This window comes from Chenopodium quinoa, unplaced genomic scaffold (assembly GCF_001683475.1).
Source record: "Chenopodium quinoa cultivar QQ74 unplaced genomic scaffold, ASM168347v1, whole genome shotgun sequence".
Classification (NCBI taxonomy): Eukaryota; Viridiplantae; Streptophyta; class Magnoliopsida; order Caryophyllales; family Amaranthaceae; genus Chenopodium; species Chenopodium quinoa.
This window is the reverse complement of record NW_018742963.1, coordinates 1,154,015-1,180,786: the sequence shown is the minus strand read 5'-3', so window position 1 is coordinate 1,180,786 and position 26,772 is coordinate 1,154,015. Positions and strand designations below refer to the sequence as shown.

Sequence of the window (26,772 nt, the reverse complement as noted above, 5' to 3'; positions counted from 1 at the left end):
TATGGACATTGAATAGATAATTTGCCTTAGAAGTGGTTTTTTTACCTTGGCAATATCAACACCCTTAATCAAATATTTAGATTTATTCTGTTAGGACTTTTATACAACAATCTTATTTTATTGAAGAGATTGTTTGGGAAAAAGGGTAGAACTAAAGTCATGGTACAATTTAAAATTATTGGTATTAGTATAATTTAGGCATTTTGCTTCAAAATATGTACTTGATGCACAAGTGTCTCTTTTTTTTTTTTTTTTTTAGCAATATTTTACAATGCAATTTTAATTTTAAATATCTTATACTTCTAATTCTAACAATTGGATATAAGGACATATTTAATTGTATAATTAAAGGTAATTATTTAATTGTGCGGATTTGAGTTCAATCTCTTTATGGGTTAATTCCAATGACAATTTTGGTCAAACCTTTGCGAGAAGAATTTTTTTTTTTTTTTGGGATAATTATTATTGGTACACTTCTGGTTTTGACTTTTGTCAATAGTACACGCTCTCTACTTATATTTATCAGCGGTACACCTGTACTTTGAACTAATTAACTGCTGTGACTAATCCGTTAAGTAAACATTTAATAACCTTTAACCTATATCATTGGTAGACCACGGCTGGTATTGAATTTTCTTATTGATACACTCTTAATTTTTTGTCTTCTCACTGGTATATCTAATGTATCAATTTGCGAGTAAAGAATTAGTGTTCGATTATAAGGTTTTGGGGGGTCATTTTAGGTCTTAAGGGTCCCAATTGATCTCAAAAAAAAAAAAAATACAAATATCTCGTATGCATATCAAGAAATGTCTCGATTTGTGCGTCATTATTTTTTACGTGCTAATAGTTATTCAGTTAAGGTTTGAGGGGTCAATTTTACCCCTTATGGAGAGATCAGAGTACAATTATATACCTTTTTCTTGTATCTTTTTCATTCCCCAGCTTACCTCCTAAAATGAAATTCCAAGTCAAGAAATAAAAATAATAATAATAAAAAAAAAGGATAATACTTATTTCTAAAACTGTAAAATGGAATCATATTATTCCAAAAGAAATTGTATAAGCAACTATAGAACTTGCAAGTAGAAACCAAAGCCGTGGAGCTTAAGAAAAAGGTTGGTTTGTGAAGGTTTGTAATCCAACAAAGCCGTAGACAAATTCAATCGAATAAATTATCAATAAAATTCAGAATAATAAATTAATAAATACATAAATAAATCAACAAAAAGTGCTTAGTACGCTTTCAATTATGTAATATTCCATTATTCCCTACGCTTTCCTTCAATATACAAATATCTATATATACATATTTCCTCATCCTCAAAAATTAAAATACATACTAATCTTATTTTCTTTCTCATCAAAAACTAAAAAACCTTTTCAAATTTAATCCTCATTTCCATTACTTTTGTTTAAGCAAATTAAAAAAAAAAAAAAAAAAAAACCCCTCATTTTCTTTTCTACAACAAAGGTGTCATTTTACAAGAAAACACAAAAACTCAAAAAAATGGACTTCTTTGATGAATTTGAAGAATCAGAGGTGATGTTCTCATACTACTCATCATCGGATGAAAGCGTCGAAACAAGTGACGAGACCGAAAGCGATGACCGAAGGTGGAAGCATTACAGTCAATCAAACCATCCAAGGATGATGATGAAGAGCATGAAAAGTCATCGGAAGATTAAACCAAGGATAAGCTCTTCTATGCCGGTTAATATACCGGCAATGAGCTCTATTCGATACGGTATCGAACCGTTCGACGAGGACAATGATGGTGATAATGATGATCTAATGAGGAGATTACCTCCACATTTGATTGTGGAAAGAAGAGACAATGAAGAAATGGCAAGGTCATTTAGTCCTTTAAAAGGGAAAAATTTGTGTGAAGCTAGGAACAACATCCTCAGAATGACCGGTTTTCTTGAGAGATGATAGTTTAATTTTTGTTTTCTTACAAAACAAAAACAAAAATAAAAAAAAATGATTTTTGGTGTGTTTAATTAGATAGGATGAAATGAGAGAAAAAAAAAGAATGTGTAAAAGAGAGAAGTAAAAATAAAATAAAAAATAAATAAATATCAGAATATTTCTTTTTTTTAGAAGAGTTTACTTATTTTTTAAAATATACTCCATAGTCTGTATATTATTTGGTTGGGACTTGGGAGTTTTAGATCGAGGGAAAGAATAGTTGTATTTTCATGGGTTTTCTCATTTTGGATTTTTGCCCGTGAATTTAGTTGTATTTTCACGGGTTTTTTTCATTTGGGTTTTTGCCCGTGAAGTTATTAAACAAATAATGTAAATTTGGTACATTTGTATGATATATAATTTTGATGTAATAATAGTACATGTTAGTATGTTATGCCCTTGAGGGTAGTGTCGTGAAAACTTTTATACTCAATAAATTTTCTTATCTTCAAAACATTGTGTGCGGGACATGATTTTGGCACACCATAATTTGATTTTGGCACACCCTATGTAAGAGCACAGATTTTTATGCTCTTCTCATATAGGTGTGTCAATATCAATTAAGGGTGTGCTAAAATCAATTCCCGTTGTATGCCTTGTGTTAAAAAGAGAAGTGAAATCAAATATCAAATGGAATCAGAATATGCACTGTATTTTATTACAAGTACATATTTTGTGATTCCATTTGATATTTGATTTTTTACCAATTCAAAGCTATACTCAAACTAACATCCAAGTCCAAGTTTGTACGTAGTATACTTGTACATTGTTTCATGTGAAGTGAATTTAATTAATTGAAAGGCCCAAAATTATTTTTTATCCCCCTTCTTGTGCAGCTTAACATTTTGTTGATACTACATTTATCATTTGTGTAAACAAATATTTGCCCCCGTATTTAACACTGATCTTTATATTATCAATAAAGTAATTTAAAAGCTAATTGAGCTAAAACGAACTAATCAAATTGAAGTAACTATTTCCATTGGCACATATTTTCATCAAACATCTAAATTTCTCCAACAATTCCAGATTTGATCTCCATGTTAGATTATGTAAATAATCTAGTGTATATTATTAGTTTGTATTTTACTAATGTATCCTTAGTCCTAACCCTAGTATACGCTTGTATATAATGATGTTTAATCAATGAGAAAGACACGGCAAATATTCTCACATTCTCTCACTCCAATATAATGGCTTCCTTATAAGACCAGCGACAATGCCATTCGAGCTAGAGTTCACCATCATTAAGTTATTATCCCTCCATTTGGATTCGAGCTGAAACTATAACTATAAGACTAGCGGCAATGCCATTCGAGTATTCGAGCTCAAGCTTAACAAAATACACTATCATTCAAACTTAAGCCAAGACTTGGAGCTTTTTTGATTAGTTGAATAAGTAATTTTACAAGCTTCTTGACTCGATATTTGTTGTATTCAACTCATGAAAATTTCAAATCAAAATCAAATAGTTCACGAACAAAATACATTGTTCTTTTGTAGTGAATAAATCTTAATGGAGTTGAAATAAATTCAAGTTAACTAAATTTAAAATGCTTAATTCGTACTAAAAAATAAAAATTAAGTCCAACAATAATGAAATACTACCTCTGTTTTTTTAGTTGACACTTATTCGTTTTTAGGAAGTTTATTTGTAGTTGATACATTTTCTTTTTGAGTAAGTTTTATACTTTGCATTTACTAGAGTACCCCACTTGTTTTATCATTCTCTCTCATTTGTTCTCTTCTCCTTAATATGTGTGCATAAATTAAACGTATCAACTAAATTAAAATGGAGAAAGTACTAAAATAATGTTTCATTTCACCTACCAAACAAAAAAGTCAACATCAAATGCCTCGAGTATATGTTCCTGTTATTCAGCATGGGCCTGAAATTAAGAAATGAATTCAATTTGCTTCACCTCTTTCTATTGGTGGTTTTTTTCTTCTATTATTATTATTATTATTATTTTGACACAATTATTATTATTATTATTATTATTATTATTATTATTATTATTATTATTATTATTATTTAAAGGGATTAAACAAATGTAAAGACTAGATTATGCTGTTAATTGAAATTTTTGATAAGGTGATGCGGACCAATTACCCAAGTCAAATTAACATTTTAAATAGTTTGTGCTTCATCTTCTTATCATCTCCCCTCAATACAGTAATTTAAAAAAAAAATTAAATAAATAAATAAAATAAAAAATGATGTTTTAGTTCACCTAAGTCTCAAGGAAAGAAAGATTAAAAAATTATTAAAATAATTGAGAATAAAAATTAATAAAGGATCGGAAGGTCAATTCTTTTGAGCAACTAAGCAAATATTAGGATTGATTCTGTTAGAACTTTTCTACAACAAATTTCATTTCTTTATTAAAGAGATTGTTTGAGAAAAAGATAGAAGTAGTCATATATGATACAATCAGAAATTATTACACGTATTATTCACATTAATTTATGCATAATTTACTACAATTATACTTGATGCACAAGGTCGGTCTTTACAATACTTGACAACACAATAGTAATTTAAAAATTGTGTACTCCAAATTAAACATATATTGGATATATAAAAGAACATATTATTATATAATTATCTATTAGGTTTGAGATTTGAGTTCAATCTCTTAATAACATAGAAAATTTTGGTAAACCCTTGAGAGAAGAGTTTTCACATTGTTTTTTTTTCTTGTACCTCTCTTAAAAAGTTATGTAGAATATTTCTTACACGAGAGTAAAGATTAATGTAGCCTAGTATGAAAATATGAAATTAATATGAATTACCTTTATACATTGACATCCTTGTACTTGGGCCCATGACCCCTTGTAGATAGAGATCACACAAGTTGATTGTTGAGGTAAGATAATAAATAATGCCACCCAATACAAAGTTATGGACCATTAACAAATTATTTGTTAGTAACTAAACTTAAATTACATCCAATGCTCATCTTGAGATCATGTTAAGGGGTCGGTACATATATTTGGCTATTGCCTAGTAAATTTACATTGGAAATTTAGAATGATTACATTAGTGCAATAAGAGTTAATTACATGTTATGTCGCGCGTCTAGCAAGTCTACATGATATTTTAGTAAATTTTGAAACTAGGGTATGACTGTCAACTTCATGTCATGCTTAACCGAGTTGGCTAGATATTGATAAATGGTGGCTCATAGCACAACATAAAACATGAGCAAAACATCTACTTTAGGTTAATTTGTTTACCTCATGGACTCATGGTTAAGCTATTTCCTCATGCACTTGATAATCAAATTTACAACGAATTGCTAAAGATTAAAAATGAAATAATTTTCAATTTTTAATCATTAGAAATGAAACTTTTACTTTTAATAATGGGGAAAACTAAAAATTTCTTGATAATACGGTATCACTCATTTATAAATACGCATGTACACATACATATACACACTAAATAAATACTACTAGTAGTACGTAAAATAAATTAAAGAAAATGATAAACATAGCCCTAAGGGCTATGTATAAGAAACTAAAAAATGAAATATTAAGAATAAATTAACGTTTATTACACCGATTTACACGTGATTTTATCATGAAATTCCAACTTAATTCTATTTTAAGAACTATATTTATTGCTAATATATATAGCCCTAAGGGCTACATATATCATTATTCATTACCCATAAATTAATAATTAAATTTGTCAAATACGTTCCCTTGGAAGCGACAATTCCAGAACTTTCTTAAAGTACAGCACATCAAAATTAAAAGCCCACGTATATAATTTAACAAAGCATCTAATAAATCCAAAAATATACCAATTATAAAATGTATGAGCCACGTGTTAAGAATATGGTTACGTGCTGGTAATAAAGACTTTTCTTAGCATTTAGCAATTTCAACTCTAATTAAGTTAATCATAATCACTCTGATTAAGGCTAACGTAATTAGCTTGTATTACCAGCTCGGATATACATGTTCACTTTGGTCATAAAACGCTGTTAAAAAATGAAATAAATTAATTAATGCATTAAATTAAATAATACTGTTAGACGTAAAAAAGATTTGATTGGCAGCGTTTAAGTTGGATTATTCATCTTTACGTGTCAACTCTATACAAAATGACAAATTTTAATTAAGACTTTTTGTCAAGCAAGATCTATAATTATATATTGATTTTATATCTTTATGGTAAAAATTATACTATAGTTTATATGTGCTTACTTAATTACTTACACTTCATTCCTAATTGGGTGAAAGCTACAACTTCACTTAAACTTTTTATGTTAAGTGGTGGGATTTATCTAATCTATAAGTCTTAGTTTTCCAAGATGCTAATTGGTTATTATTTCATGATGCTTATCACAATGTGTTAATGGTGAAATTGGTGATAAGTTTGAATTAATGGATGCCTATATTTGACCATTTTTAGTAGTTAGTTGTTGATTGAGCACAAGAACAAATTTATACGTAAAAGATGTGTATATGGATACATTTTAATATAGAGATAGATAAACATACCGAGAGAAACATTACTTATTAGAGGGTTCATCTAATTACATCATTTGGATAACAATATTCTACGGAACATGTAAATTTTATAAAATTGTTGATTGCAAATATACAATGACCAAAATCGAGCAAAGCTTAGTCTCGTGGGAAAGTTTGCATCTCACAACCAAGAGGTTGTGGAACCAAACACCACTAAAAACACTTTGGGGTAGACATTCTCTTACCCTTTCCCCCACTTTCAAACTGCATGCCTAGCTCGCTAACCCGGGCCGGAAGGGCCTATGAGAGGTTTCAGTCCGCTTTTCCCCACTAACCCAAAAAAAAAAAAAAAAAAACACAAAAGTATACAATGACTAAGAGAATTACTTATACTTTATCTTTATCTTTCAATGTATGATCAAATTTTTGACCCAAAATTGACAATAAAAAGATAAACAAGAATTTAATAAGACCCGACTTTTGTTTGTATCAGTTATCCTCAACATTGAACCATACAAGTTAATAGATGAATTAAAGTTACTCCAAGTCAAAAATCTCTCAAATTTAATTTTGTGTAATCAAAATTAACACTCACCCGGTATTTAACTTAAAGTGAGTGTCTTTTGCATTTATTTATTTCTAACTTAAACACAAAGACACAAGCAAGAAAGAATTCCTTTTTTTTCCAAACTAAAATATTAAAAAAATGAAATTCGAATTTTTATTGCGTGATCAAAAACAGAAAATACAGTCCACAGAAATTACATCCCAATCCCCAAATTCTCTCCAAACAAAGGAATCATTAACTCATTAAGCATATGCGAGTATCACTATTTATTCCTTATAACATTATTAAATTAGAATTTCCATCCTATAAAATCCATTGAAATATTTTATTTCCTTAAAATAATATAAAAAAATTGACCAAGATTAGGTTCCAACAAAGTCGTGGGCTGAAAGAAAACACAAGAGCAAGTTTCGGAACCCAAACACCATACACAATATCAATGTCGCCATTACGTTTCATTTTGTCCAATTTATATTCCCTTTTAAGGGTCCATTTTCCTATTTGATACCCTTCACCCCACATTTCCTATATATACCCATTTACTTTATACCCTTTACTACCAATTCATACTCTTCATTTTTCTTGCTCATTATAACAAATCCCTCCGAACCATTATTCAATTTTCTCGAGTTTTATAAATAGTCATAAAAGGCAGTGGTGTAAACAGGATTTGATTTGAGGGTTCTGCCTAGCTGCAAGACTCGCTAAACACTTACAAGAAAACCTCTCTTTTGATTTTCCTTCTTCACGTAAGCTTCATGGATTTTGTTGAGTTTCAAGAGTCCGATGTGATGTTTTCGGACTACTCATCGGATCAAAGCATGGAATGCAACAATGAAAATGAAGAAAACGTTGAGTGGACGTGCAAGCATAACAACATCCAATCAAATGGGTCGTCTAAAATGGTGTTGAAAAGGAGGAAGAGTCTTAAGAAGAAGACACAGAAGGTTAGCTCCTCTTTGCCCATTCATATACCAGGAAGTGGGAACCAGCAGTACACTTTCCGGTATGAAAGCGACGAGGCAAGTTCGGACTTTGATGATGAAGATCAAATGATGAGGTTGCCTCCACATCTGATTGTTGAGAGAAGGCGGGCTAATAAAGATATAGCAAGGTCATTTCCTCTCAAAGAAAGGAATTTGTATTACGTTAGAAACTGCATTATCATGAAGAACGACGAGCTCTCTTGAGTGATGAAATGGTATTGCTTTTACCATTAGGATGATAGTTTTTTGAGATAATTCTCAATCTTATTTGCAGAGGATTCAGAACATATTAAAAGTTTCTGTCTTTTTTTTTTTTTTTTTTTTTGGTGAAATTTTGATTCTAAGGAAAAAGATTAAGTCTGTTGTACATACATACAAGTATACTGAGCTTTATGGGTTTTCCTTGTGGGTTTTTGCCCCTGAAGTTGTACTATAGAATAAGCAAATAATATAAATATGAAAATTTTCATGTAGCATGTCTTATTTAACTCATCAAATACGATACGTTTAATAATTTATCTATACGTTCAAACAAACTATATTAGTACGTTATATTAAACTCGACTTGTTTACATCCTACCATTGAGTTTTTTATTTTTGGGTGCAAAACTTACACCCTTCATTTATGGTAGCTCTTATTCTTGTAAGCAGCAAGGGATGGACGAGGGTGCCCTCTCCCTCCTCGGAAGGTTGTACTGCGGATGAGTAGTGTCTTGACATCCATAAAAAGGTGTAAATACAATTTAATTTCATTGAAAAGAATGTTGGTGTATCAACAATGGAGACAGACCATATACAAAATTATGCAGCCGGAGGCCTAAAATAAGGATGTACTGTCATAATGAATCAAAAGCTATCGGAATCTACAATTAGAAAAAAAGACGGTAGTATGCAACTCACTAACCCCCCAATTTGCAAAATTGAGGCAGATTCTTCGTAAGGTTACAACTTAGTTGTTGTAGTCGTTTAAAGCGATTGCTGTGACAAAATTAACTGAAATAAAAGCATAAGATCAATTGACAATCCAAATATTGATACTACACATTTGATTGACGACAAAATGGTTGCATATTGGTTACCTACCTCCGTTGTGAGGCACTGAAAGTAAGTGTATTGCCCATAAACCAATCAAGGATTCGTCGACAAACCATCCAATATTCAGAGCCTCTGAGATGATGCTCTCTTAGCCTTGATTTTCGTACTCTTGGGTATGTATGAGAAGTTTCCTATGTCAGTGGCAGCAGGTGTCCTGTAAATATAATATGGATTAATTAGTGCAGGTTGATGAAAATAGGATGAAAAAGGTATTCTCAGTTTAAGCTACATATTCGTTCAAACAAAAGAAGTACTGTATGTTACATTACCTGCTAGGATAAGTGTTTTTAACATCTCTGAATGGAGCACGGAGTCCACTGGCACGAGAACCAGATGAGCCAAATTTAAATGATGATACTACAGACACGAATTTTTCAATTGATTTCCCAGATATATCAGAGTAATGTCCCAAATGGGATATTTTGCACCCAAATTTTTCTTCTTCGGGTACCACATCTGTTGTTTTATCACCATCAGCTGAAAGGTCAGCACCTAGTCCAGAAGACACAGAAACCAGAGTTTAAGATGTATGATGTATCCCACTAATCCAAAGAATTGGAAATGCTTGACAGAAAGCGAGCACTGAGCATCAGATCCATAGCAAATTATCATTAATCACACATCACATTGCATAGGAGCACACACTATGATGACAAAATTTACATGCTCATGTAAATGTAACTACAAAGAATAGTCTCATGACCCCAGAAATAGTCATAGCCCAAAATGATGTAATTTTAAGAAGCCTTAAGAAAATTGTTAACAAGGATATTCTTTCCAAAATTCTTTCTGATTGTCAAACCTAAATATGCAAGAGTATTGACTACGGAGTAAAACCTAAGCTAATCAAGAACACGGTGAAGAGGTGAAATGTCCACAAATGTATAATGAACAAGTTGCCAGCTGCCAAATTCGTCTCACAAAAAGTGGCATGGCATTAGGGCATTTTACAAATCACTTAAAATGGAGTGTCCAAACAGGAAGTAGTATATAATATCTTGTTCACGTATGTGAATAACCTTATTTACTTTTCCAGCATATAAAATTTTATCTAGGAGTCTAGGACAAAAGGTGTTTAGGCATAAATCTCCTGACCTTCGAGATCACGTCAACGAATCTATATAACAGACTAACAAGGAGAATGATACAGATAAATCTGTAGGTCAAGCTACTAGCTTTCGACATGGAATCATCACCTCTGTTGTATACTCTGTTTCACGTTCGGAAAGCACCATGGGGAATAAGATGTAAATTCGCGAATTTAAAGAAACCCAAGTTACAAAGATCCAGCCAAAAAGCAAATCACAGAGGGTAATTACAAATTATTTTGACGAAAGTTCAGTAACTAATTTTGAAAACCCATGCCAAAGTCAACATGAAGTACATTTTGTGGCTGAAGAAGTACCTTGTTCAATGGAAACTGTAAGAGAAAATTCTCAATTTCAACACAAAGCTAACAAGATGATTAGTGTGTACATAGGAGAATAGTACCAAAATATGGTTCAGACCTCTGATTTACTAATCACTAACAGAAAAATCATCATTAAATGAAGATGACACAATAGTGACAGCAGTTTACACTCACACAACAACCTCTCAATCTCTTTAAGGCTGCATCAGTGCATCCTCCTATGTACTCACTTTATCTTGTCACATAATGGAAACCAAGAAATCCGTTCTCAAATACTCCCGTCATTCTTTTATGTTCTACCTCAGTTACTATAAATACACTATTTAAGAAAATATTAAAGAATGTGAGTGGGTGTAAGATAAAGTAAGAGAGAATGTAAAAATATTGGTTTGTGTAAGAAAAGGTGAATAAAGTAAGAGGGTGAGTATAGAAAGGTGTAATTATTGTGGGGTTTAAGGGGTAAGATGGTAAAAAGGTATGCCAAAATTAGAAATAAGTAAAGTGAATAGAACAAAAAGGAATAAGGGAATATTTCACTACACCACTCCTATTAAAAGGAGTTTGGGGGTGTAAGAGATTCTCTCAAAAAAATGGCTCTCTCTAATTATAACCCCACACTATTCTTAGTCAAAGACGACCAAGCAAGCTTCAAGAATGCTTAATCTACTAAAATATACATCTTAAATTTCATCACAGCTTCTATCTCTACAATACACTTCCTCCATCAGTCAGTCCCATATTAATCAAAACATTAGTCCTTTCAAGGTCCAAATTTGTAAGTTTTGACCGCAATTTATTTAATATACATAGAAAAAATCATAACATATCTTGTTAGACTTATTATGAATTTATGTGTCTACCAAATACTAACTAATGTTCAAAGTGTGTCTTGCAGACTGTGTAGAGGCTAATGTTTTCTATAACATATCACAAGGGAATTGTAAAACTAAAATTTGGTGGCAGTTTTCCTATGCAATCTATAAATTGTCAATGATCATTAACAATCAACCAAAATGTCTGATAGGAAGATAAGAAAGCTACAAACAGCAGTGTCAAGAAAGCTACTGTTACAGGAAAAAAAGAAGCATACCTTTTGCTTCCTCGTATGTATCTGTTCGAGCATGCTTGTTCTCTACGTGTTCCTGAAAGATCACAAGTCAGTATTAATTAAAAACATACTATGGTTAAAGATGCACCACGGCTAAAAAGTAAATAGGAATATTGAAACCTAAAAACTCACCTTGGGGTTAAGACTAGAAGAAGCTTTTCTTTTAATATACAAGTCTTCTTCATAGTTATTACCAACTGCAGCCATTTCTGGTAAACACTCTTCACTAGTGTCACCATCGATAAAAGAATTGTCTTTGACAAAGCCCTTGTCATTTACAAAACTTCTAGTGCTTTTGGACTTATGCTTAAAGTAGGAACTTTTAATGACAACCTTTTTACCAGACCCCAATAATTCATCTTCATCTGGCTTATCTACAAAATACGAACGCCTCAAAGTAACTCTATTAGTTTTACAATTAGAATCACTCTCGCATACTGAATTATGCTGGAAAGAAAAACTTTTGACGGGGGCGGCATCCTGCTCCTTCAGGTTTTCCTTTTCTGAAACTGTTCTGAGACCATGCTCATCAACATGCCCCCTACGCAATACTAAGCAAGGTTTATGAATTGAACGATGGGATTGCTCCAAAGGATTTTGACCCAGACTTCCTACAGAAGTTATACAGTCAATGTCTACATATGGATTTTCAAAATTACAATGGAAACTTGTAATACAAATGCTGTTCAAAAACTTAAAGAAAGCTGACCCTCTTACCATCAACTGGAGAGTCATTATCTTCAAACTCTTTTTGGGAAAACCCATTCTCCGTCTGCGGAGTATTTTAAGGAGAATAAATAAACAACCATGCCAGAATTTGCCACATGAATCAAAACATCATATAAAAGGGGACAGCAGAAAGAAGTTTTCTATGAACTTACAGAATTATGAGAAGACACGTCATCTCCCTGAACCACCTGATCAAGCAAGGATTCAGATGGTGAATCATCTGCTTTACAAGCTTTGTTGGATCCAAAAACTTGTTTCATCAGAGTAGGGGAGTCATTTCCTGAATCTGAATCTTTTGGTGAGACTCGTGGGATCCTGAATTTCCTCTTTGCTTCTAGTGATGCAAAACCTAAACAAGTTAAGGAATATAAAGCTAACATTATGCAGAAAAATCCAATCCAAATGAAAAGAAACCAGACGCTCAAAATGCTCCATTTGTTTGAAGACCTAATTCATTGAGGATCTCCGGAAAGAAAATTGATTCTGGGCTTAGTTATTATTCTTTTAGTTGATGAATTCTGGGAGTGCCTAGCAACTCGAAGGGCTTAAACTATATCTATAATATCTGTAGATGTCCAGTGTCTTCTTCTCACATCAATTCTGTACCAACTTCCAGTCTATTAAAATTAGAAATATAAAATTTATTTTTTTTGTTACTATTTGAAGAAAAATAACATAATCTATAAATGGATTTGTAGAACAGTAGAAAATATATGAGAAAAAATGGGGATGATAACTGCAAGGATACAGAAGTAGTTAGTCAGAACATTCTTCTGTACAGGCAAATCCAGCTTCTTGTTGCTTTCAGGTCTAAAATCTTTGAGTTGAGAAGATGTATGCAACACTGAATTCTCATGAACATTCTCATCCTGTGAAGAAAAAAATAGACAATGAGAGTTCGGAAAAGATAATGGACAGCGCATAAATCCGCTAGTGTGTCTAGTCTTTAATCTTGTCTAGTCTTTAATCTTATCTCATGATCTGAATGAGCTACACCTAACCTTGTGCAGTTACCCCAAGTGTGCACAGTTTCACAGAAATTCTAGCCTCTTAATATAATGTCAGACCACTACAGTGGCCAATGCAATGGAGTTGATTGCTATGCACTTCTAAGTTCTAAATTAGACATTACTATAGCTAAAAAGCAGAGTTATGTACATGCTTCTGTATTCTAACAATCCAGCTTTAACCATGTGCGTGGTCGTTATTGCTAGTCCTACAAGTTAAAAATATATACTTGTCCTATATAGATTGTCAATTGCGGCCTTATTTTTAAAGAGCATCATTAAATTACATTCTAAAGCCCTCCTGTGCCTAACTTATGCTCCATAAAATCTTGGTTATCAAAGAAAGGCAGCAACATACATAACATCCCAAACTTTCTTATTTGAGTCAAACCCCCAGTTGAAAGCTATTCCTAGAAAAGCTATTGTTTCCATTTTAACAAATACAATTAATGCTCATTTAAAAGGAAGACATATACAGTTTGATAATGTTTACAAAGGATCCAGTACCTGAAACGGTAGTTTAGTTATCGGATCAAGATCACCTTTTGCTATGGCTTTGACTACTTGTTGAGGCATCAATGTAAAAACTGGTTAAGGTTAATCACATGTACTTCTGGTGAAATTTATAAAAAAATAGTACTATGAATTTGCAATATGAAGACTATGCAAGGATATGGGCCTAAAAAATCAGTATCTCCATCAATACTGTCTGAGATATTTGTTAGGGTCACAATATCCTCTTTGTTTGGATCATAAACTCTTTGATGCCGAAAAGTCCACACTGCTTTCTTGAAAGACTCCTCATAGAGAGGAGGAACAGCAACCGAGCTGTACCTCAAGTGTTTAATTACCTAGAAAGTTAAGAAAACGTAATTGCTTAAATTATAACTCAAAATCCCATTAGATAACTTTTCAGGGTCTTTGCTTTAGCTTTGTGGATGGTAAAATGATGACTGACAAACAATACTATCATGCAAAACATGTAAGCTTTGAGGTTCACCAGAGTATTATATACCAAGTAAACATGTGTAAAACTGCTAACTGAAATTTCACCTTTTCATACGTTTTGAATTTGCTAATCAGGGAATAAGCTTTTTTCAGGCCCATGCCAGGAAGTGATGGCAAATAGTCACAGCCACTAAGGATACACATCTCTTGTATCATGTCATTAGTAAATCCCGCAAAATTTAGATCCTTGTTGTATTGTAGCTTGTGATACTGAAATTCAATGCCTTGGCCATATTTGTCCATCTTGTAAATGATCTGCAGTTGAACAAAATAAGATAAGTGCATTGGCAAAAAATTTAAAATAATTAGGATCCTTAAAGTTGCTTCTCCTTCTAATAAAAAAGAGAACTTTCAAGTAACCTAACCTTGTGGGTGTATGAAGTACAGGGAAAACTACAAAATTTTTGTTTCTTAGTATAGTTATAAAGGATGTGTCCATTTGTGTGAACATTATAAGTTTATAGAAACTTATAATGTTCACACAAGTTTAGTTAAACAAGGATTTATGTAAGACAATTGTCCCTCCACATAAAACCTAAACTTGAAGGATACAGTAGCACTAAGTATAAGAAGATTGTCCCACCAGGAAGTGAAAACTGTTTAACTAGGCATGGGAAATGTTGAGTAGAAGATAACAGAGGCCATAGTATACATTGTCTATTATGGAATACAATATTTGCTTAACATAAGCCTTCACACTAGCTTGAAAACACTTTTATGACAAAGTTCCAGTCAAGATGAAGGTGCAGTAAGTTACACCTAAGAAGCTCATATTGCTACTTACTCTTGGACAACCAAATGCGATGAGGTCTGAGTCCTCTGTTATCACAGCATCAACCTGCTTAGTAATTGCCAAGAATGTCATTTGCGCATCTGCTTCATAAGGGGCCACGATATAGCAAACACTTTCCCGCTTCAAAACCTTGCAAGAAAAAAGACATGAACTTTCATCTTGTTTCTAGAGATACACAACTCAAATATACAACAGTTTACTAAAAGGAACTGCAACCAGAGCCATCAGAGTTAAAGACACTGCAGTACCTGAATTAATTCATGAGCAATTGCTGGGGATATATCAACAGCCTTTTGGTAACATTCATAGGCAGCAGCTGAATTTCCACTTGACTCGTGTTCAATAGCGCGCTCTAGATTTTCTTTCCTAGAGCTGCATTTTAGCAAAAATTAAGTTAAGAATTTATCATTATTCTAGAGGTAAAGGATTCACAGCAAGAAAGTTCACGTTCAATAGACAGACAATGTATTAGACTATTAGTTATTCAGAGTGAACTGTCGCATATGTGTTTACTTTCTCCATGGAAAGAAATGATCTGTCATTTCATCAATGTCATTAGACAAAATCCTCCTGATATTGTTCGCTTAACCCTGTCAAAAGCTTTCTGCAATAGTACACAGCCACAAGTGCCTTTCAAAGGAATTCCTCCTACATGTGGCAAGTGGTAATAAGTTAAAAGGCACTAAGGCAGCCTAAGGAGATTATTTGTATTACAGCCTTGATACAGTAGCCTTTGGATGGCCAAGCAGGCAGGCCACCTACTTAGAAAGACATGAATTCAAAGTTTAGACTTAAAAAGTAAATGCCTTCACTCAGCATACAACATCCAGTTAAAAACAAAAAACAAAAAAAAAAAAAAATCAAAGGTAATTTTTGGTTGTTAGCCTTAGGCTTCATTTACTTAACATTCAAATTAACAGAGATATTAAATTAATTGGTTGGTTTCACTCAACTAGAGTAATTTTCAATACAAGGGAATTCATGTTAGGTTCCACTCGCCAAAACTAAGGGTTTTAATATGCATTTCAGTCATGCAGATCGAGAGAGATAAATTCCAAAGCAATCTTGCCAGGAAAAAAACGCAAACTTCATACATCAAACTCTCTTCCAAAGAAAATCGTTCATAGTACAGGGTCCTAGAGCCTATGATTTCCACAACTAAGAGCCGAATTAAAAACCCTAACACAAATTGTAAGAGACTCGTAAGCACTTAAGATCCCCTGATACTGTAAAGTAGAAAAACCACAGAGCTTACAGATATAAACCCTAACTCATAATGATTTGGTAAAATCACCAGATCAATGTAGGTTGATAGAGCAGAATACACATAATATTCTCAAAAGAAATACACACATGGATACAAGCATAGAACTTTTTTCTACACCATGAATACAACTTGTTTCCTGGTTAAATTTGGCACTCTACAACTTCAGCTAATGTACCAATAATCCTAGATGCAGCAGCAAAATCCCACAGAGTTTCCAATTCAAATCTCCCACATTTTATGATGCATGAATCACTGAGTTCCAATAGCTGTGTGCTTATTGCCAGTTTGCCACAGAAGCCCATGTTAAGAGCCAATTATTTGGGAAATGTTAGCTAATTTATGCCCATTGTAGAAAAATAGTTGCTTCAATTCAAAACAGTCCCCGACCAGGATCTGGAACATACTTTGGTACATGTTATACTGAACAGTGGTATAATTTTGGACTGATTTAACAACTATGTAGCAAATCAAACTCCCATACCAGTTTCACAGACCAAGATTCTACCACATGCAGGTGAAACTACATCAAAATGCTACTGACAACACGGAATTTGTGAGGTTAGAATGAATCTTTCATTTCACTATAAGATGTTCCCTGCATTTAACCAAACACTGCAAAATATTGTCACAGTATTTGTATCGGCGCCTACAACTGAAGCAGTCATCCACCTTACTCTTAGCTGTAGCCAAAGCAATTTGATGTTACTATGATCAAGCACCACATTTTTTCATCCGGTCCAAATTGATTTTGATCAACAAGCATAATAATCAAACACAAAACAAAAACAAGCTGCCACTTATTCATACAAGAAATCCGCATAAGTATTTAGAGGTGCCCACAGAATAATGATTACTATGTAACATATCCCATATTTCCATGAACTGTTTTAATATGCGAATTAAACCAAACCCAAAATACTATAAAAATTTGATCAAAAAATTATTCATTGCTGATCAGATGCTCCCACTTCAGTACTTCACAACAGATAAGAAACAGAAGCACATAAGATTTTTTCCATTTTAGACAAAGTTAATAGAGTCATTAATATGAGACTTTCAGCTTCAGATTACAATGCACTAAATTAGATCCATCACTGAGCTTTACAACAGTAAGGTCATGTCTTTACAATCAAAGGTCTGTGCTTTACAACAGTAAGGATATGGCTAACATAACCTCCCTAAATGTATATAGGTAAGGAAATCTTCTTGTTGTTAGTCTGCCGTAAGTGGAAGTGGTGCTAGAGGCACTAAAGTAATGGTATGCAATCCTTAACACTGAATATTATTTCCAAGGATCGGCTGAGAATTAGAAACCTAGGTGTATGACATGAACGATTGCAACAAACATCATTCTCAAGTGTAGCTTAAAGATCTAAAGCATGATATGTATGAGATAAAAAAAAGAACATATTTTTTTCAATGAATTGATGCATACCGTGCACGTTTATTTTCCTGCTCACCCTTCATTGGCAAATCACCTCCATCAAAAACAAGAATAGGTTTAACACCATAATGACGCAACAAATTTACTCGGTGCATACAATAATCAATGTGCCTGACAAAGCAAAATCGTTAGTACGCATGATATCAAAGCTGAGGAGCAATAATTAGTCTAACTATTAAAAAGTTCTTAATAGTTTATATGGTAAAGTTTTTTGGTCTTTTGATAATCTCTTTATTTCCTGATGTTATATTGACATATCAGTGTCACCTCCTCCCTTGACCCTGTCTCAATTTCATACCAACTGCAATAATTATGTACACAGCTTGTCAATTTGTCTCTCCAATTCTAAAACAAATCCTGACTTTGGCCTATCCTTCAACAAATAAGAATATCAATTCCAGTTATATCTGGACTAGTGAGTTACTACTTACTAGCAGTCCAGCACTTTATAAGCATTTTTTAACAGCTAAAAGGAATCTACTCAGCTATCAACATTGAGATGGAGACCGATGGCTCCAAGATAAAGGTGTTCCATTCATGTCAAAATTGATGACATTGTAATACACATGGCTGTAAACTTTATTCTGAGATACATTGTCATTTCTCACCCCAGAACAGCAGAACTACAGTTTTATAAAAATAATTCCACTCCACCTCTTGTGTGGATTCTAGAATAGAGAGGAAGTCACTAGAGCAAACCCTCTATGCCAACAATTTAATCAGGCATACACATGCATGCCAAATTGAAAATCCAAAATTGCAATTTTTCAACTTAATTGTGCTCTTGCTGTCAATAAAAAAAACAACACAGTAATCAGGATTTTAGTTTCCCTCAATAGCTGGGAAATGGGAACCGATACCATTAACATGAAAAATTGAAGCTTAACCCAATATACCCAATTCAAATAATATCACCAAAGTCAGATGCTAGGTAAAAAGTCATCCAAAATAAAACCATTATTCCTAAGATTCTTCAAATGGGTATTTCCAAAATGGTTAATAAACAATATAATCAACCTAATAAAATCCCAAAAATTAATACCAATTCATTTACTTCAATTGGATTTTTTTCCCTCAAACCAACCTTAATTATTAGCTAGGAAATTAATATAAACAACATTTAAAAAAATACAGCTTAACCCCAAATACCCAACTCAAATAAATCAGAAAACCATCCAAATAAATCTCAAATTAAACTCATTTTTAACAAAATTCTCCAAATGGGTACTTCCAAGACTGCTAAAAAATCCAAGATTTCATCTCCAATCAAAAATAAATTTTAAAAAAAATCCCAAAATAAAAATGATAAGCAAAAATTAAGGGAGATGAAATTGACCTAGAAGTAGGGATACCCTTGCAAAGCTGGGTACTACAAGATAAGGCACCTTTGTGTAGCCAAGAATAGGTATCAATGGCAACCCAACAACCCTGTAAATCCTTAATGTGTAATGGCGACATTATCGATTTTAGTTGCGGCAATAGCCCTTGTATCCCCATTTTTTAAGGGCACAAAGCTAATTGAACTAATTCGATGAAAAATGAACGAAATTTAGGAGAGAGAAATTGAAGGGGTTTTTAGGTTAAGAAGAAGAAAGGTTTCAGACTTTCAGATGAGAAAGGCGCCTATGAACTCTGCTGTTGGCGGGAATGTACAGTAGTTTTGGTGTTAGAATTTGTGTTATAAAATTGCACCTTTAACGGTGTTACGGAGTAATTAGGTGATTCCTAAGTCATGCTCGCTTTTTAAAATTAATACTCGGAATTTGTCTGCGTATTACTCCTTTTGTCCCTACTTCATACAAGTATATTATTGCGGTATTGCCTCATTGGCTAAATTTGTGTCAAAATTTATAAAATATGGGATCTAGTTAGATTTATCTCATTATATCATATCATATCATTAATAAATAAAGTCGGTCTCGCAGCTAAGTCACGAGACATCGACACTTGCCATTCCAGTTTTTCGCCAAGTGTCGTACCACGTAAGTGACAAATAGATATGATTGTGATACATTTGATGCTAAGTAAGCGATTTTTGGATAGATTTTTTAAGATAATATTGTTGTATAGAGTTTTATTATCGATATACTTCTAATATATCATATATATATAATTAATCCTAACTTTTAATTATCCTATAACTGAGTTCTATTTCCATCATAAAATTCGTTTTAAAAAAAGTTTTTTAAAATAAGATCCATTTAAAATATATTTAATTTATTTAAAAAAATAATAGAGAATTAGTAAAATAAGTCTTAATCAGAAAAAGTAATTTAAGTTTAATAAATGTAATTTAAATTCGGTAAAAAAAAATTCAAGTCAATAATAAAATAGATATCTATTTACAAACAAAACTACAAAAAAGAACTATTATATAAATAAGTGATATGATAGCGTATGTCTAAATATTCTGCATTATAAAAGAGATTATATGATCATATTTAACATTCAAGCAAAAAAAATTCAATTTTTTTTTTCAACAATCCAGGCATCGCCTGGACACAAAACTAGTTACTAATATATAAAGCTAAACTTATAGCTAGGTCACGAGATAACGGCGCTTGACATTCCAACTTTTCGCCAAGTGTCGCGCCACGTTGGATAGATTTAGATAGATATCGTAGAATAAAAAAAGTTAGTTTAGAATTGTAATTTCAATCAAATTTGGAGAGAATTTTAGGATAAAATTGTTAGTTTAGAGTTTTATTTTCGATAAAATACCAAATAATAAACTTTTAGCTAGGCCACGAGACAACAACATTTGGTGTTCCAACTTTTTGCCAAGTGTCGTACCACATTGGATAGATTTAGATAGAATTTGTGAGATAAAAAAGTTAGAATTCTATTTTCAACCAAATTTGGATAGAATTTTAGGATAAAATTGTTAGTTATCATAATATTTTTTTGAGCGAAGGAAGTAATTCAAAACGTACAACATTCATTTGTAATGCCACCTCCGTTTCTGAAAGTTCGACTCACTTGCTATTCATGTGGTCAAAATAAAATAACTTTTACCACATTTTATGAGCTATACCATATAAATAAATTAGCATGTGAGATCATATTAGATTCCCCTTATTATAAATAATCCAAATATCAACTTTTTACAAATTTCACTTATACACAACTGGAGTTATTCATGGTCAAAGATGTTCATTGGAGACCGTGCAATTGCAAAGTGAGTCAAACTTTTAGGAACGGAGGGAGTATATTCTAATCGATTAAAATAATATACTTCACAATCTAATATGATTTTTTTTTACTGTATGTAGACATGTCAATCGGGTCGAGTCACAAGTCATTTTGGATTGACTCACTTCAAGTTACGGGTCAAGAAATGTTCAACCCTAGCCCAAAGTTTTGGGTTCGGGTCAATCCAACAGGCTTAGAACAATTTTTTTATTTAATTTTTTTTTTTTTGCTAATTTTTAGAAATTTCTAACATTTCATACTTTTTATTTTTTTTTTACCCGAACATTTTTCACCAATATCATTATTTGTCATTACATGCCTACTACATAGTTAAAATTGTTACAAAAGCACATCAATTCCTAAATAATTTTGCATCAATGATATATTTTAAAATTTGACATTTAGATTAAAAATCTATCTTAAAATTCATTAAATAACTCGGGCATCGCACGGGGCACAAAACTAGTATCATATTAATATCAAGTTTTTATAATTTTTACGCGTATAGCGGTATAGGAATGAAAATATGTACAATTTAAGACATTTCATGGAGTTTGTGAGAAGTCAAATGAAAAAAAAATAAAAAAAAATATAGGGACGAAGAAGTAATGACTAATGAGAGAATTTAAAAAAAAAAAAATTACTCCCTCCGATTTTTTTTAATTGCAACTTTGGTGTGATTTGCGGTTCACGAGGCAAAAGTTAAGGGGCATGTAGTAGTGGGGTTAATTAAAGGTGATATAGTGTGTGGAGAGAGAAAGTTTGGCCCACCACTTGGAAAAGTAGTGGAAAAGTAAGGGTAAAATAGTAATTTTCAGGGATTTTGTTTACCTAAAATAGAAAGTTGCAATTAATTTTGAGCGGACTAAAATGACAAAAGTTGCAATTAAAAAAAATCGGAGGGAGTAGTATTTTTGTATGTGGATTTTAGTATAATAAATAATATAATAAGATAAATAAAAAATAAAGATCACCGTTGTAAAATGAGAATCGAGAGAGAATAGAGATGTGTCTATTATTGCATAGAGTAAGGGATATATACATGTACAATAGATAAGTTTTTTTAGACAACTTTGTTAGATCACAAGGAAATGTGATTGATATCAACAAAGATCTCGAGGATTTTATCTATTTAAATCCTTGGGAAATGGTTTCGTTCATTAGGGCAAGGCATACGGATTTTGGGCAATTTCCCTCATCTCAGCAACATTCATCGACTTTTTGTTGTATGTTCAGAAAGACCTTGAACCACACGAAGCATCATCACCAACTTCCCCCCATTCTATCAGTGGTCCCATCACATGTTTAAATGTAAGTTCGTAAGCCTTACTGCGTTCACTCGTTGTAATACTTTAAAAGTAAATGTCGTTAATGACCTTAGTTGATGTTTGCGTAAAGTGCTCTTATGCCTATAGTAACTTATGTTACTTTGTTCCTTTCGTTTGTTGTGAACTCAATTTAATTAATGTAATTTCAATCGTTTTCAAAATAAAAAAAATCTAATTTTTTTCTACAAACAATTGAAACAAACTTTGGTGTGTGAAAATAGTAATTACAAAATGGAAAGATAAAGGAAAACTAATACTAGTACTTTTTAAAACAGGTTTACTTTAAATCCTTATAAGACCTGCCTTGCGCCATAATTAGACGATCGTATCAAGACCAGCTCCATTTATTATTAGAAATCTAGGGATGTTAAAAAAACCCGACCCGTTTAACCCGGCTCGACTACCCGATGACCGGCAAAGCACCCGATGGGTAATTGGAGTATTTTTTGTCGATTTTTTGGGTCGGGTACCAGGCCCGTTAAAAAACTCATGTGACGGGTCGGGTTATGAGTTTTGTTATCATCAAATGGGTGTAACCCATGCGTTAAATAAAAAAGGGTCTAACCCATTATTGTTGGGTTATTAAGGGACATTATTGTTGGGTTTGAACTTTGAAGTATATCATATTGGCTTGGGCTTTAAGTTCTGTTGGGCCGTTGGGGTGAATTATAACCCATTTAATAGACGATCGTATGGCAGTTGATGTTATTTTAATAGGGCTCCAACACTACCTCTCTCTCAGTTCTCCATTGAAGCTTGAATCGCAGTTCAAGTTCTCCATTGTTCAAGTTCTCCGTTGAATCGCAGTTCACTTTCTGATACTTGCCTTCCCCATTGAAGCAGCTTTTGATGTAAGTTGTTCGTTTTGTTATCATCATATCAATTTCATAATCTAGGGTTTATCTTTGATCTAATCTAATTTAATTGTCAGTGCATTAAGTTTAGGGTTCGAAAATCTGAACTATTGTTTCTATATTCTAAGATTATGAAACATCATAACCAGCGATTATTTTACCAGAAAGGAAATTGTAAGAGTAATTTGATTATTGAATCAAATATCCCTAAAATTATGTTCTTTTTTTTTTAACGTAAATTTTTTTTTATGTATTTTTCGAGATAATTGAATCAAATTTGGTTGATAATGTATTGCACAACCCTTTAATTTTAGGATTGAACTATGAATTTAACGCGGATATTTTTTTAAGCGGGGAGTTTTTTAGTCAATTTTCGAGTTTAATATAGTAATTTTAATTGTTCAATTTTTGCAATTTGTAATTTGTGAGAAGAATTTTGTGTGAATATTTGAGTCTAAATTGATGTTTTGCGTTGTTTTCAGACGGACCATCAATCATGGTGGTCAAAGTGTTATCTGGTGTTGCTGAACCTGATATGACGAGCAAGAAACAGCGATTAAAAGTTCTTGTTAAGAAGCCTGCAAATGGTATTTTTCCCAAAATACCTAAAGTTAACTGCTTGAAGAAGCCGCGGATTGTTGATGATGCGAGTGAAGTCGGTACTAGTGTCGAAAATTACATGTTGGGAAATAACTTCCGTGTGCTTGGAGTATGTCCGTTGTCAAAGCAAGTGCCTAAAGTGGACTGTGGGTTTGAGAAATTGTCGGGAACTTTCAATCAGACAACACCTGTGGTGATTGGCAATAAGAAGGTTAACTCTACTGTTGGATTCAAGCGAAGATCAGAGGAAGTGATCAAAGGTCCTGTATTGAAGAGGTTGAAGTTGGACCGCTCTGTGACATTACTTTGCCAGGCTGTTCTTGAAAAGCTGATGGATAATCCGCTGAGTGTCCTGTTTAGCGTCCCTGTAGATCCTGTTATCTGGAATATTGACGACTACTTTGACATCATCACGAATCCTATGGATCTGGGGACCATTAAGCAGAAATTGCTGCAGCATAGATATGAACGCTCTGAAGAGTTTGAGGCTGATGTGAAACTGACGTTTTCTAATGCAATGTTATACAATCCTCCTGACCATTATATTCATCAGCGTGCGAGTTCTCTCATCAGGGTGTTTGATCGTCTTTGGGAACCTGTAAAAATAAAATTGCATGGGGAGCACAAAGATATAAGGCAAAGGTCTTCTCATCTGCATAAGAGTGCCTGTCCTTTGTCTTCATCAAAGTTCAAATGTGTCGTTGCAACAGGGAAAACGATTCCTTATGATGAATTTACTGCTGTAAAGTTGAGCTACTTTCATTATCGTCTGTGGTCTGAAGAATTTATAGGAACGAACTTATAATAATGGTTACTTTGTTTAATATATATACTATATTCATATATAGATGAAAATCTTGGTGGTGGGTTTTAACAGTTTTGAATGTGCAGGATAAACATACTTCAACATTGCAAATGGGTAGCATTGGTCAAGATTCTGCAAGTACTTTTATGGATTTAGAACGTGGCTATGCTAGTGCTCCTTCTACAAGTGGCTCTTTTGGTGCTGCTGCTCCTTCTACAAGTGGCTCTTTTGGTGCTACCGCCAAAGGTCAGTGTTTAAAATCCTAATAATATCAAAATGTAATTACGGCTGCATGGAGTTTGTCAGCATACTCATTTTGTTGTTCTGTAGGCTTGGAAACTATATCAGATGTTGAACTCTCTCCATCAAGAGCCCTGCGTATTGCAAAATTGAAGAGTCGGTATGCAGAAACCATAATGAAGGCCCAAAATCACACATTGTTGGAACCTGTAATTGCCAAATCTTAGTTTCTAATCACTTGGAAAGTTCAGTCTTTTATTTGATTTCTGTTATTGGCACGCTCAGAAATACATTCCATTTGCAAATTTACTGATATGTACTTTTCAAACGTTTAGGGTGCTGAAGCTGATAAAACAAATCGGCAGGAAGAGAAGAAAATAATGCAGAGGCGGCAACATGAAGGTGAATATGCATTCATTACTATCTTCTGTGCGGTTGAATACATGAAGTTTTAACTTCAGCCTTCAACTGCAACTAAACATGCTATTCATTTCACAGAGACAGCTAACATGAATGCAAAAATAAGAGCTGCCAAATCAGCTGCGCGATCAAGAGAAGAATCTAAACTCAAAAAGCAAAGACAAGAAGCGAGGGAGGCAGCCCAAATGGCCATTAGAAAGGTCAGTTAAACTTACATAACCTTCAGAAGTTGTATGGTTGTAGGTTGTGAGATTTTTGTTGTTAAACTCAACCCTTTACTCTTATGCAGATGGAACAATCTGTTAATGTTGATAACAACCTTCAAGTTATGAGGGATCTTGAGGCTTTGGTTGGGACCTCTTTGGTAGTGATGTGTCCTGATCTTACATCTCGTACTATGTGGAACTATGAAGGCACTAATAACCTTAGGAGACCATTGGAACAGTTGGGTCTATATATAAAGGAAGAATACAGTGTCGATTATGATTTTGATGATGCCTTTTTAGAGGAAGAACGGGAAGAAGGGGAGTTTGTTCTTTGAATTATTAGAGATATATGTATAGACAGACAATGTAGTTAACTTTCAACTTTGAGGCTTGAGGGTTGGTACAAGGGAAGTAGGGAACCCTTCCTAGAAGGTGGCTCTTATCCAATCTCTCTCCCTCATAGTTTTGTATATGATTCTTTGACGGTTATGGTTACGGTTTTTTTGACCCCATGAAGCTGTAGAGGGTTGTGGTTTTAGTGGTGTACTCTGTTTCAGCTCCATTGTTTATGACTTAGTATATATGTTAGTTGCTAGCAGCATATAAATAGCCTATTTTTTGTATAGTGGGAACTAATACTGAACTTTGTTGATTGCTATGGAAATATATTAGTATAAATTTTTTTTGGTGCAATTTTGTGCATTTTATTTATATTCTTGTATTTTTTTCCCCTCCTCTTTTCTATAATTCTATATCTGTTTGTAGTACTTTCTGTTCAAAGCCGACACTTGTAGTAAATTTATTATTCTTCTACTCATACACTCCTTCCTTTGGGGTAATTCTCTTCCCAGCACAAGGTTTATTGAATAAACAAATATGTTTGTGGGGTCCGCTTGAAATAATTGATGTAACTTTATACGAAGTGCAAGTATTGGTGTATAATATACAAATACGCGCGTTTTTAATTTCCCGTTGCAAAACAGTGTCCCGTTTGAAGTCTGCTTTACCAATTTTGCTTGTAATTGAATTGAAGTTGTTCATTACTCCAGTTCGTCTTCCATCTTCTCCTCTAATCCTGTGAACCTAAATTCTTCCATATCTTCTCATCTCCTCTTAACCTATAATTTCAACCTAAATTCAGTATCTAATTTGGGGAAAATGTGTATTTCTCCTCCCTGATTGTGTCGCGCGATTAGGGTTCGTGTGTAATTGAATTTCAATTTTGGGCGTTTGAAGGCGTCGTTCTGGTTGATG

At 33.0% G+C, this 26,772-nt stretch overlaps 3 protein-coding genes across 3 annotated transcripts; 2 read left to right on the top strand and 1 right to left on the bottom strand.

Annotated features, from left to right (window-relative positions):
* The first annotated feature begins 1,510 nt into the window (after positions 1-1,510).
* Positions 1,511-1,936, top strand: LOC110728873. Its single transcript, XM_021908543.1, has one exon. It carries the CDS (start codon positions 1,511-1,513, stop codon positions 1,934-1,936), a length of 426 nt encoding a protein of 141 aa, XP_021764235.1.
* A 6,728-nt stretch (positions 1,937-8,664) lies between these two features.
* Positions 8,665-19,504, bottom strand: LOC110728830 (exonuclease 1-like). Its single transcript, XM_021908499.1, has 15 exons — positions 19,210-19,504; positions 17,865-17,984; positions 15,411-15,534; positions 15,154-15,291; positions 14,415-14,624; positions 14,037-14,212; positions 13,869-13,941; positions 13,103-13,223; positions 12,507-12,703; positions 12,343-12,397; positions 11,758-12,236; positions 11,608-11,659; positions 9,376-9,598; positions 9,095-9,260; positions 8,665-9,004 (listed from the first exon to the last, which is right to left on the bottom strand). The coding sequence occupies exons 1-14, from the start codon at positions 19,368-19,370 to the stop codon at positions 9,170-9,172; spliced, it is 2,220 nt and encodes a 739-aa protein (XP_021764191.1). The 5' UTR covers positions 19,371-19,504; the 3' UTR covers positions 8,665-9,004; positions 9,095-9,169.
* Positions 19,505-23,089: 3,585 nt separating this feature from the next.
* LOC110728829 (transcription factor GTE9-like) lies at positions 23,090-26,211 on the top strand. Its single transcript, XM_021908498.1, has 7 exons — positions 23,090-23,244; positions 23,730-24,595; positions 24,739-24,898; positions 24,983-25,101; positions 25,228-25,294; positions 25,391-25,512; positions 25,602-26,211. Exons 2-7 carry the CDS (start codon positions 23,744-23,746, stop codon positions 25,851-25,853), a joined length of 1,572 nt encoding a protein of 523 aa, XP_021764190.1. The 5' UTR covers positions 23,090-23,244; positions 23,730-23,743; the 3' UTR covers positions 25,854-26,211.
* Positions 26,212-26,772: the final 561 nt, after the last annotated feature.